This window comes from Neolamprologus multifasciatus, chromosome 14 (genome assembly GCF_963576455.1).
Source record: "Neolamprologus multifasciatus chromosome 14, fNeoMul1.2, whole genome shotgun sequence".
In the NCBI taxonomy this organism is placed as follows: domain Eukaryota; kingdom Metazoa; phylum Chordata; class Actinopteri; order Cichliformes; family Cichlidae; genus Neolamprologus; species Neolamprologus multifasciatus.
The window spans coordinates 35,198,502-35,210,672 of NC_140452.1; the positions used below are offsets into that span (position 1 = coordinate 35,198,502).

Genomic DNA, 12,171 nt, shown 5'->3' on the forward strand with positions numbered 1-12,171 from the left:
TCAGCGAACCAAAACATCCGGAAGCTCACACGGAGAAACCAGGAGAAAAAAGGAGAGAAAACCAAAACACCACACGGAAAATATAAACATAAACATACACTAAAATACATGAGCCCAGGGTCCCTAGACCCAGGCCATGACAAACTGAGCATTTTAAGTAGTGTGGCGAGTGTGTGACTGTGCAGCCAGAGTGTGTGTGTGTGCTTGGGGAGGGTCAGTGCAGTGAAGCACTACATACACACAGATGTACACATACACACTTAGACACACACGTACATAGACACACAGAGACCTAAGTGACTCACAAAAGCTGTCCCCCCTGCAGGGGTAGACGAGCAGATTGAGAGAAGGTAGAGAGAAAAGGAGAAAACGAGGGGGTGTTTCGGGGTTGAAGTGAGGGAGCGAGGTGAGAGGAAAGGGAAAGACACTGGAGACAGCGGGAAAGATGGAGAAAGAGAAGGAGGAAGCTCTTCTGTGAAGCAGCGTGTACAGTGACAGAGAATCCTCACTATGTTTCATGGATGAGGGATGGCTGAAGGGGGAAGCTGGAGAGATGGAAACCGGGCATATACTGAGAGGGAGATGAGCAGTTTGAGTTTTAGTTTCTCAGCCAAAAAAAAGAAAGAAAGAAACTCCACACACAGTTTGAACTTGAATGTGGATAAAAGGGGTGTGAGAGATGCTGAGGAGAAAAAAGAGGGACACATAGGAAGAAGCATATTAGAGGCTCGAGATTCGATCAGAGGCTGCTAATCACTTCAGCGTTTTGTAAGAAAAAATATTTGCTTTTGACTGGATCTGGAGTCCAGTCTTATGTTTCTTCAGTTTTGCTGCAGACATGCAATTCAACATTACACATTATTGAACAGCTGAGAATAGTGATGGAAAGAAAAAAGCGAATGATGGGCGATGGCGATACTGCATTTTATCTTCGCAATCTTAAATCCCTGGACCGCCAGAGTGCCCCATGTTTTATGTATGTTTTACATCTGTTGCCACAGTAACCTTTTTGGTTAGTGACCTCATCTGGGATGTTGCAATAGTGAATGGAGTCTAGAATTCCATCCGTCCATTCATTTCACCACTCCAAGAAAGGGTCACAAAGACAGCCAGGCCTCCCTCTGCCCTACTGCCACCTCTAGCTCCTCTGGGATACCACAGCATTCCTGAGCCAGGCAAGAGAAATAATCTCTCCAGATGTCTAACTGGGGTCTGCTCCCAGCTGGACATGCCTGAAACACCTCACTTTAAGAGGTGTCCTTGTCAGATTCCTCACCTCAAGTGGCTCTGTGTGATGCAGAGCAGCAGCAGCTCTTCCTTGAGCCCCTTCCAAGTCACTGAGCTCATCACACCACCTCTAAGGGTTTGCATATATCTGCACTGTTTTTCTTTTAGTCACTACTCGCAGCTTCCAGCCATAGGTGAAGGTAGGTATGTATACCAAGCATTGGATCAGGACTAGATTTTACTTAGAGAACGGTGTTCAGTGTTGGTGTTTGGTTATGTGCTAGGTATGGGCTTCCCAAACTTACATCCTATTAGTATGAACAAAATAAGTTTTTTTTTTTCATATATTTTATTGCCAAAAGTATTCACTCACCCATCCAAATCATTGAATTCAGGTGTTCCAATCACCTCCATGGCCACAGGTGTATAAAGTCAAGCACCTAAGCATGCAGACTGCTTCTGCAAACATTTGCGAAAGACTGGGGCGGTCTCAGGAGATCAGTGAATTCCAGCGTGGTACTCTGATAGGATGCCACCTGTGCAACAAATCTAGTTGTGAAATTTCCTACCACTGTTAGTGGTATAAAGTAGAAGCAACTGAGAATGACAGCAACTCAAAGTGGTAGGCCATGTAAAATTATATAGTCAATGACTAGAGACCTCCAAACTTAATGTGGCCTTCAGAAGAACAGTGCATAGAGAACTTCATGGAATGGGGTTCCATAACTATGGATTAAGAAAAGGATGTCACTCAAGTTTATATGTGTATGAATGCAGACAATCGAATACTTTTCATAGGTCTAGTTTAGCAGTTAGCAGTTATAAAGTAGTCAAGTGGCCTCTATTCAATTTGTCTGGTTTGGACATGGTCAGTAATTCCCCAAAACAACACTTAAATTTATTAACAATGTTTCACCATGTTTGAAACATTAGTCAGTGTTTAAAGCACTTAGTTGGAGCAGTACTTTATTGCTGTACTTTTACTGTACATTCATGATGGATGCTTGATCGCATTTGACAGTTCAGTACTTCATTTGAAAGAAACTGTTTACAGATAGAGAAGCATTTTCATCTTAGCTTCACTACCTGCACCAGAAGGCCCAGATTCCCTTTGAAATTCCACCAACGATGGCGTATCACCTAAAAAATTCCTTGTTTGCTTGGTACTGCTCAGTCTGGAGCTTGCTGACATGGGCGTCAGTTTGGTCAGCTTGGAAATGGTCAGTAACCACCAAAATACATTTCATTGCAATGTTGACCCTGTGCTAACTTGCATATGATAAATAAAACTGAAAACTGAAAACAGTCACCAAGCAACTTCTTTCCTTCTATTTGCCTTAACCTAAATATTTACCATTAACCATTTACCTACAGCATATATCCAGTTACCAGTATAGGAACAAATAGAATAGGAACAAATTATTTAGATGGTTGTTTAGGTTGACTGGACTGAGTGGCTGACACAGGCCTACTTTGATTTGGAACAGTAATAGTCCCGTGGATCATACTATGTATTTATGCATAGTATTATCCATTTATCCAATTTTTTGTCTCTTAAAAGGTTAAACTGTATGATTACATACAATCTAAACCACCCTTTATTCCTCTTGTTATTGCAGCTTCATTGGAAACGTTTGCTGGACAGAATTTTCCATGACAACTTTTCAGAAGATGAAGAGATCGTGGTGCTCGCCACCGATTACATGCAGAAAGTCTCTGAAATCATCAAGACCACTTCGAAGAGGTAAAGAAATCAGAGGCACTGGTGCGGGGTGAAGGTTGAGCGTGTGGAGCAGGTAGAGAAAGATGAAGGCGCTGAAATGTATGGAAAATCAATGAGATTAGATGCATGCATTTTAGAAGTGGTACTTTGAGAGTATGAGTAAGCGTTTTAGTTTGAGGTAGTTCTAAGTGTGTGTGTATCTGTGTGTGGGTTGCCTTTATTTGAGTGTTGTCACTATAGTTTGGGCTACAATGCAGTGTCACAAGGTGTATGGATTGGTTTTTGAGTGCTGCTGTGCATGTATTTGTGTACACATTAATGTGTGTGTGTGTGTGTGTGTGTGTGTGTGTGTGTGTGTGTGTGTGTGTGTGTGTGTGTGTGTGTGTGTGTGGAGAGTCACTGTTGAGTGAACTTCCAGTTCTACTGCAGCTGATTATTATTGATCTACCCCCACACCTTTCTACCTCCTGCAGTCTCAGACAGATGCAGACGCACATGGATGGACACAAACACACATAAGCACACACACGCACACACACACACACACACACACACACACACACACATATATATACAGAAACACACACTCTTTCCTTTCCCTTCTTCTTCCTGACAGACTCCAGGGGAGGCCTTAGAGGGCTGCTGTACGTCAGGATGTGTGTTACAGCCACTGACAGCTCGCCAATAGTCACTGTGCTCTACACAAATACACAACAGCTCTCAGCCCTCATGCACAGCTGAATGGCTGGATGACTGGCGGGTGGATTACTTGCTTGTCATTTATGTCTGAGACAGGATGCATGTCTGTCTGCCCAGCAACATAAATGTCTGAGTAAGTGGCAACGTAACTTACTCAGACATTTTGGTAATTTCATGACTCACCACTTCATGAAGTTGCGAGGACATTCAGTGCTGCTCCTTTATTACCACTGTTCACTGTTTCAGATTTACAAACTTGGTGACATTGTATTGTGAAACCTTTGATTGATTTTGTGCAAGTCATGGGCTTCACGCTGGTGTGATATTGATCAATCTCACACAAGATTTGTAATCAATTGAAAAGTCAGACTGTAATATGTCTACCTTATTAGAGGTCATGGAGTGACATTGAAATAGTAACAAAAGTCAGCATTTCCACAGGGGTTGTGTTGGTCACAATGTCATATTGTTATATTGTCATACTATTCATGAAGCTCACAAATCATAATGTGCAATATTGACACTATGGTGGAAATGACTGATTGCTTTTGTTTTCGCAATTACGTCCCACTCAGTGTAGGTTTATTACCCAATTAATAGATTTTCTTTGCTTGATAATCGGAATGAGAACAATACAATTCAGCATGAGTGTTTTTCAAAGTGAAGACCAAATTTCCTACAAGCCACACTTTGAATATCTGAGTAATTCCTCTGAATAACAGAAAGCTTGATCTAATTCACTGTCCAGCTTTACGTAGATCTGAATTTCTCTGTCACACAAAGCTTTTTAGTTCTAGTCTGTATTAAGGCTCGTTTGCTAATGATTGTGTGATTTGTCATTAAAAAAAAGAAATGCTGAAATAACTGACTGCGGTACAGTTTCAACCCACCCAGCTTTGTTACCTTCAACAGAAAGCTTTTGCCCCCTGGAAGAATTTATAACAGATCTTAGGATATATTACACAAAAAATTCAACACAAAGTGCAACTCTACAAACAAGTAATTAGCTATCTGACATCCTGCAGCTTGGAATAATTATTAAAGTTTGCAATTACAAATCAGATTTGGTATGTATAAGGGAATTAACCAATGCAAATTTGTCAGAATGTTATATGATGTTATAATGCCTAAAAGAACTGCTAGTGTTAGTATAGTTACTGAACAATAGTTTTTCTTCAGTGACTTCAGCTCTTTAAGTGTTTTTAAACAGCAATATATACCAATCACTCATTTTACTGTAATCTGAAAAAATCACATTTTAATATTCAGACTGTACAGAACATTCTGGACACACCCGGCTGAAGGTACAGATGAAGCGCAGATGTTTGACAGATGGCAACTGCCTACATTAAACAGAAGGAAAGCCTGAGTTTCACTGTGAGCTTTGTATCACTCGGGACTGGTGATTTTTCAGTGGGCTAAAGCAGTCAGTTAGACGAGTGATGAAACATTTCCCCCACTGAAAACGTGACATCCAGATGAACAGAATCAACTTCCTGGGATTTCCTTACTTGGATGATTGAGCACGTATCAAGACATTTTGCTTCACTTTGGCAAGGACTGCCTAAAGCTGGGACATGAGTATGAGCATAAGGCATGTAAGACGGCAGACTATAGCTACCACCTGAGATCCAGTCTCAGATCCAGACAGTGTGGGATTGCTCCTAAAAGTCTGCACTGAGATCATCTGTCAAGGGCCACCAAGCTAACAAAGTCCTCCAGAAGGCACAGAGTCAGCTGCTAAATGAGCAGGTGAGACTAACTAATTTCTCCATTGATCAGGTGATGTGTTCAATTGAAAGAGGAACAGATCCATCAAAGACTTATATCACTCTTCAACAGGTGCTCAAATTTACCAGGAAGGGTCATTTAGCACAGAAGGAAAAGTGTAAGACCGGGCAGGATTTAGCTGTTGGGCACCAGAAACATCAGCATAGAGTAGAGAGTTTCCTTAACAACAAGCCACAAGGGAAGTGGACAAGTGGGTGAAGAAGCAACTCACTCAGGCAGAGAAAGACATTATTCCTAAGGGGTCGAACTTTGCTCTCATGCAGAGGCAAATACGCTAGTAGAACTGATCACAGCCACAGAATCAGATATAACAAATAACAACACTGTAGATGCAGATACAAATGTTAAAGCAGAGCGATGGCGACAACTGCAACTGTGGATGAAAGCTTTAGCCTGTCCCAGTTATACAAAGCCTCCAGTGTCCAATATCAGCATCAAGAAGGCACTCACATCACACTGAAACATGGGTGCACCATGGGTTCCCCAGTATCACACATTGTGGTTAACAGTATATGGAGACAGTGGGAAAAAGGCTCTGTTACCCCACCGAGTGATCGGTTCAGGTATGTTGATGGCATCTGGGTAACAATCAAATCTATGGATTGGGTGTACCACAATTCAAGGTTCACATTAACTCATGAGCATACACATCAAGTTCACCACAGAAGATATGAAAAATGACAGGCTAGCATTCTTGGACTGTGAAATTTCCATCAGTAACGAGGGACAAACTCGACCTGTAAGATAAACCAATGCATAAACATCAGTATTTACCGTTTAACTCTCACCATCCACTGGAGCACAACTGTGTGTCATCAGGACACAAACACCATCCCCACAGACACAGCAGCCTTATTAAAAAAGGCCCTGAATTCATGTAGCTAATCCAGCTAAACATTTCTCAAAGCTGGGAAGGCACCTAAAGTATGCTCCAGGCAACCCAGAAGAGAATAAGGACAATTGCTGTCTAGGCGAAAACCACTGGTGATCCCTTATGTGTCAGGTGAACAGCTGAGACACATTTTTAAAAAAAAACACTGCATCTTGGTGGCTTTCAAATCCCAAAACACGCTGCACCAAAATTTGGTCCCCCTCAAGGATCGAGTCCCCTGGGACAAACAAAGTTGCCTGGAGGATGGCCGTGAATTATACATCAGGAAACCCATAAAACCTCTGGGAGCTACAGAAGAGCTACCACAGTGGGCTGGGACTCTGCGGTCTATTTAAACCTCCAGGCCAGTGGCCACTTGTTTAATAATGAGCATGTGCACATCCAGGAGGGGAAGGAACACTGGTTTAAACGAGGAGTCAAGGAGGCCATTTATGTGAAAACAGAATGACCATTCCTGAATTGAAGAAGATCTTACACCATGTTACATTGCTGTGATTGCAGCCATTCCCTAACTCTGTGAGAACAATACTTATGCCCATGGATGGTCATGACAATTTACATATTAATGATCATGAAGCTGAGCTCACAGCTAATCGTATCCATTATGCAACTGCACCATTTATGAGGCTGGGGAAACCTGCAGCCAGCTGAGGCTGAGTGATGAAATGTTTAACATACCGAAAGCACTACGTCCTGATGAACAGAATCAACTTTCTGGGGTCAGTGTGCTAATGTTTTCCTGTTTTTCACAGCAAAATACAACCATCATTTAAACAAAAATGCAAGTTTGTTTCATTTTGGGGACTTCTTCAATGTAACAGCTACAGAAGAAATCTTCTGATAAGTGATTATCACAGAAGAATTTTACTCAGTTCCTAAAGAGTATTTTGGGATCTCCCACTGCATCCAGACATTAGTGTTCTGACATGCACCTAGGTCGGGTGATTTCTAGACAAGTATAGGGCTCCAGTGCATCCTTGAAAATGGTTCTAGATGGACTGATGATAAACATGACAAACACCATGCTATATTTTTTGCTAGACTGTGCTGCAAAAGTGTAGTGTAGCTTGAGGTAAGACACAGAGTAGAAAAGATGAATGATTGCTGGGCATTTTTTAAAGGCTTTTACTTAAGTTATTGCTGGCTTTTGATTCCCTTTTCATCCATTTTAAAGGATTTAAATAAAGGTGATTGTTCACTTTTGTGTTATCCCTGCTTACTTTCATTAGCTTCTGCGATTGACAGGATGTGTTGCTGTGATTTAGTCCAAGTGCCATCAGTGAAAGCATCTCCTCCATATCACATTTTGTCAATTCATCTGTTTTTAAACAGGTTCTTTCCTATTATTTCACAAATCCTTCTCTTTGTGAAATAATCACAAGACTCTAAGCTTTATATCTTTAAAGGATTCCTAACCCTTACCATTACCATTGCCATCGTCACATCCATTAACACCAATTCATGTCTCTTCGGGTTGCAGACTCCAGGTTTGATGCTCCGTCTCTTCCCTTGTTGTTTACCAATCTTCTCTTGTAGTGGTACGTCCATCTATCCCCCCGATGGCTTTAGTAATAGATTCTGCACAATGTTTCAATCATCCTCTCCTTCTGTCTTTTGTTCTCTCCACCAGTGACTATCTGACAGCCTGTGTTTTTTCTCTTTTATCACTCATGCATGCAGTCAGCTATAACAATCGGCAGATATAGGCTTTAGTGTGGAGCTGCACACCGTATACTCAATAGAAGCAGTATTTATCCCGGTAAACCTGCCTGCAGTTCATCCTCTGCTTGTTAAACTGACTGGTGTTTGGGAACACTGTGTGTAAAGGGACCCATTATGCTCATTTCTTACTGTAGCTTTTTTATTCTTGAACCACAATTGAGAAGCATGGTTCACAGTTCAAAAAAATACTATTTTACGTTACACTGGCTTGTATGCCGCTGTCTGACAAGACGTTTTAGCTCCTCTTTTCTTTAAACTCAGCCTAATACCTAAACCTACTCAGTAACACTGATTTTAAAATGGGGGCATCGTGGTGATATAGTGGTAGCACTACTGCCTCAGTGCGAACCACTCTGGCACCTTCTCACAGCAAAAAGGTCCTGGGATCGAAACCACCTACTGGCTGATTGCTTTCTTTGTGGAGTTTGTATGTTCTCCCTGTATGGTAGCTGGGATAGGCTCCAGCCATCCAACAACCCTGAACTGGATAAGAAGAAAAAGATTCTGAAATGTTAACTTTTCAGTTCCATTGTGTGAAAAGAAATTTTGATATGCTGTTCTCACTTTGCCACATAGGAGAAACAACCTTCGGATTCAAAGCAGTCTGAACTGCTTCCATTTAAAACCAAAGATTAAAACCTCTCACACATGTGGCCTAGCCCTAGATGACACGCTCCCTCCAGTCCTCCACCTCAATACAAGTGCCATTTATTAGACTGCATTGAAGTCAAACTAATATTTCTAAACTGTACCAGTGAATTTTGCCCATTTTGCACACTGATGACCTTTAAAGCACTGCAGTCTGTTTCTGACAGGGAAATAGATGGTAGATAAGCATAAAACTTATGAAATAAATATGTATCAATGAGAATTATTCAACTAACTTGGGTTTGTTTTTGTTTTTTAGACATTTGACTTATGAAGGTTTTCGGTTTTAAATAAAAAACAATAGTAAGATTTCCTAAGTCAATCAAACTGTATTTTAACTAGGCAGTTTAGCATTGCTCTTTCACTGAGTTTTATGCTTGATTGCAGCCAATATTTATATTTCATTTGAAAGGTAAAAGCTTCAGTCTCAGATGAAGCAACGTTTTCATCTGTCCAGTAAGTTTAGTGTACCCTATTTAAAAAAACAAATCCTTTTTTTTTTTTTATTAATTTTATTTAATACAATAGCATGGAGCTGCAGATGGATTCAAATATCATAGAGCCATCCTGACGAATTGTCAGAGTTATTTTCACAGATTTTAAAACACCCATTTGAGCATTTATTGACGGGTTTTAACTAAAAGTGTAAAGAGAAGTGTGACACAATATCCCATATATATATTTCCTTAAACTTGAACGTTTTCTGTATTTGCGTCATGATACTGGCTTACAAAAGATTTTACTCTTTCCATTCCTAAAAGTCATTTCATATATTCTTTTCTTTTCTTGGCAGATATAGCCTTCCTTGCACCAACAGTGGTAAAAATTTGAACTCTTCCGTTTCGCCCTCTCCCTCATTGTGTCAGATATTCTTCTTGTTTCTTCTCCCTCAGCAAACTTGTTTCTTTCTCCCAACTCTCGTCATCTTTCTGCATCTCCTCCTCTCTCACTGTATCTGTCTATCTCACAGCTCAGTTTCAATCCCTCAACACCTCTCGCTCTCTTTTCTCTCCATCTGCACGTCACCATGGCTCCTGTACATTTCTGGCCCCGTCACCTCTCTGTACCACCAAGTCTCTCACTGTCTTTCTTTCTTTCTTGTCATCTTCCTCCCACCTTCAGTCCATCTCAGGTTCTGTCTCACAGGAAATTCATTATTAGATTTTAAACAAAGGTGGATGATGAGCTATTCGATTTCTTGAGGGATGTTGCTCATTAGCATAACTTATGAAGACTTGCTTCCACATCAAGAGGTCTTTCCAGTTTTGCACACATGCTTCAAAATAAAAATTACGGATAACGTGAAGGTGAAGCTAAACTTCCAATAATTCAATTCAATTCAATTCAATTTTATTTATATATTATATATTTATATGCCAAATCACAACAAAAGTCGCCTCAAGGCGCTTGATATTGTACAGTAGATAAAGAGAAAAACCCAACAATCAGATGACCCCCTATGAGCAAGCACTTTGGCGACAGTGAGAAGGAAAAACTCCCTTTTAACAGGAAGAAACCTCCGGCAGAACCAGACTCAGGGAGGGGCGGGGCCATCTGCTGCAACCGGTTGGGGTGATACCAGTGATGTCACAATAACAAAAGGTGCCTATTAACCAATTAATATAGGAGTCATCTTCCTTGCTAGCAGAGCTACCTTAAATACGCATATTAGCATGTTTTGCAAAATACTATCATAAGAAAACTGCGCTGCTTGACATTGCAAACTGAATACTTCTAAATGATGGAATTTTAATAAACTATCATGCGGCTAGTTTACATTGTTCTAGAGGAACTTTGTAATGTAATGTTATTAGCTGACCACTGCTAAGTGCTAAGTAACAGGCTAATAAAATGTCCTAATTTTATTCACCTTTCCTGCACAGTCTGTACCAGGCAACATGTAATATTTTTGAGATATTTACATTAAATTTCCCATAAATTGTTACAAAAGGTACCAACAGTACTAAGGCTGTCGAGTGGCCCACTTCACTCTCCAGGAATTAACAGAAGCAAGGCCTCAGCTGACTGGGTCAGCATGTTCCCAGTCAGAGTGACCCTAAATTAAAGCCTTAATAAAGTTGGATCAGCTGCATCATACAGAAGGGCCAGTCTATTCACAGAGACCAAATAAACATGCTTTTTATGTTAATTCTGTGATTATAACATGTCAGTGATTGGGGATTGACTTGTTTTTGGAGCCAGCCTTAAGTGGCTGCTCCAGACAGAAACTGCAGTTTTTGGCACCTCTTTGTTGGCTGCATTCTCGGGCAAGAGGGGTGTCTTTTATGTAAAACACACAAACACACATTTTCCACCTGCTTTCTGTGTGAAGTGCTTGATGCAAAAAAAAAAAAAAAAAAGTATAGACTAGTTCTGGATGTGTATCTTTTCTATCAGCATTTATTGACGCTATCCTACAAAATTAAGGTTAAGGTTTGCATGAACAGGGTGATTCCCATTGCAGAATTATTGTTTCAGTCCATCTCAGAATTCAAATAAGTACCATAATGCATAATGTGGGAAAAGAAAACAGAAAAATAACCTTTTTCATCGCAGTTGTAGTAAGAAACTTCTCCCTCCAAACATGTGTTTCCTGTCAACTACCACAGAGTGAAATAGGTTAGCTTCACACAGCAGGAGTAAGAGGTCACGGTGGAGGTGCTGGGCAGTTGTCATCATCCTGTAGAGCAGATGGAGGGCAGGTTTGGTTTCTCGCAAGGCCACTAATGGATCACTTAAAAAAAACAGAAACTATTCTGTTCTCTACTGGATTCTATCACTTACTAACACACAGACACACACACAAAGGAAGATCACAGGCTGACATTCATACAAATACAAAAAAAACAAGCAGGATAGTTTGGATTCTTGTTAAAGTCAAGGAACTGAAAAAAATACATTGAGAGGTGAAAAGGTCACAGACGAAGAAGGAGATGGCACAGACAGGTGCTTGAGCCGCCTGTAGGATGACAGAATGGCTGGTTAAAAATTAATGAGTCACCCTTTCTTCGTTTTAACACCCTGCTTTCTTTTTGTTCCTTCCGTTTTATTCCTACTTTCTGTTTCCACCACTGCTTCTTTCCTTCATCAATTATTTTTTATCTCTGACTTTGATTCCTTTCCTTTTGCTTCATTTACTTCCAGACAGCTTCCTTTTTTATACTGTCTCCAAAGTTGTTGTTTTTTTAAGTTGCATCTGCCTGTCACTCTTTACCTTCCTTCCCAGGTGTTTCCATCTTGCGTACTTCCTTTATTGCTCTTTTTCCCTTCCTCCTCTTCACCTCAGTGGTTTCAGGTTGCTACTGACAGCTCTATCTCTCTCTTTTTTTTGTCCACTGCCAGTTTTGCAAGCCCTCCATCTTTACAGGCAGGTCCTTCTCTTTATTCTTCTTCTCTTCCATGTTCTCACATTCAAGTCTTTCTCATCATACAAATCTACTGACAAGAGCAATCACACTTGCATGTCTCC

General features: G+C 40.7%; 1 protein-coding gene across 2 annotated transcripts in view; it reads left to right on the forward strand.

Annotated features, from left to right (window-relative positions):
* Positions 1-12,171, forward strand: part of ecel1 (endothelin converting enzyme-like 1) — a 55,562-nt gene that overhangs the window by 13,407 nt on the left and 29,984 nt on the right. For both annotated transcript variants that reach the window (XM_085130449.1, XM_085130450.1), the window contains exon 6: positions 2,847-2,971. In XM_085130449.1, the coding sequence (XP_084986575.1) occupies positions 2,847-2,971 (125 nt within the window). The remainder of the gene's footprint in view (positions 1-2,846; positions 2,972-12,171) is intronic.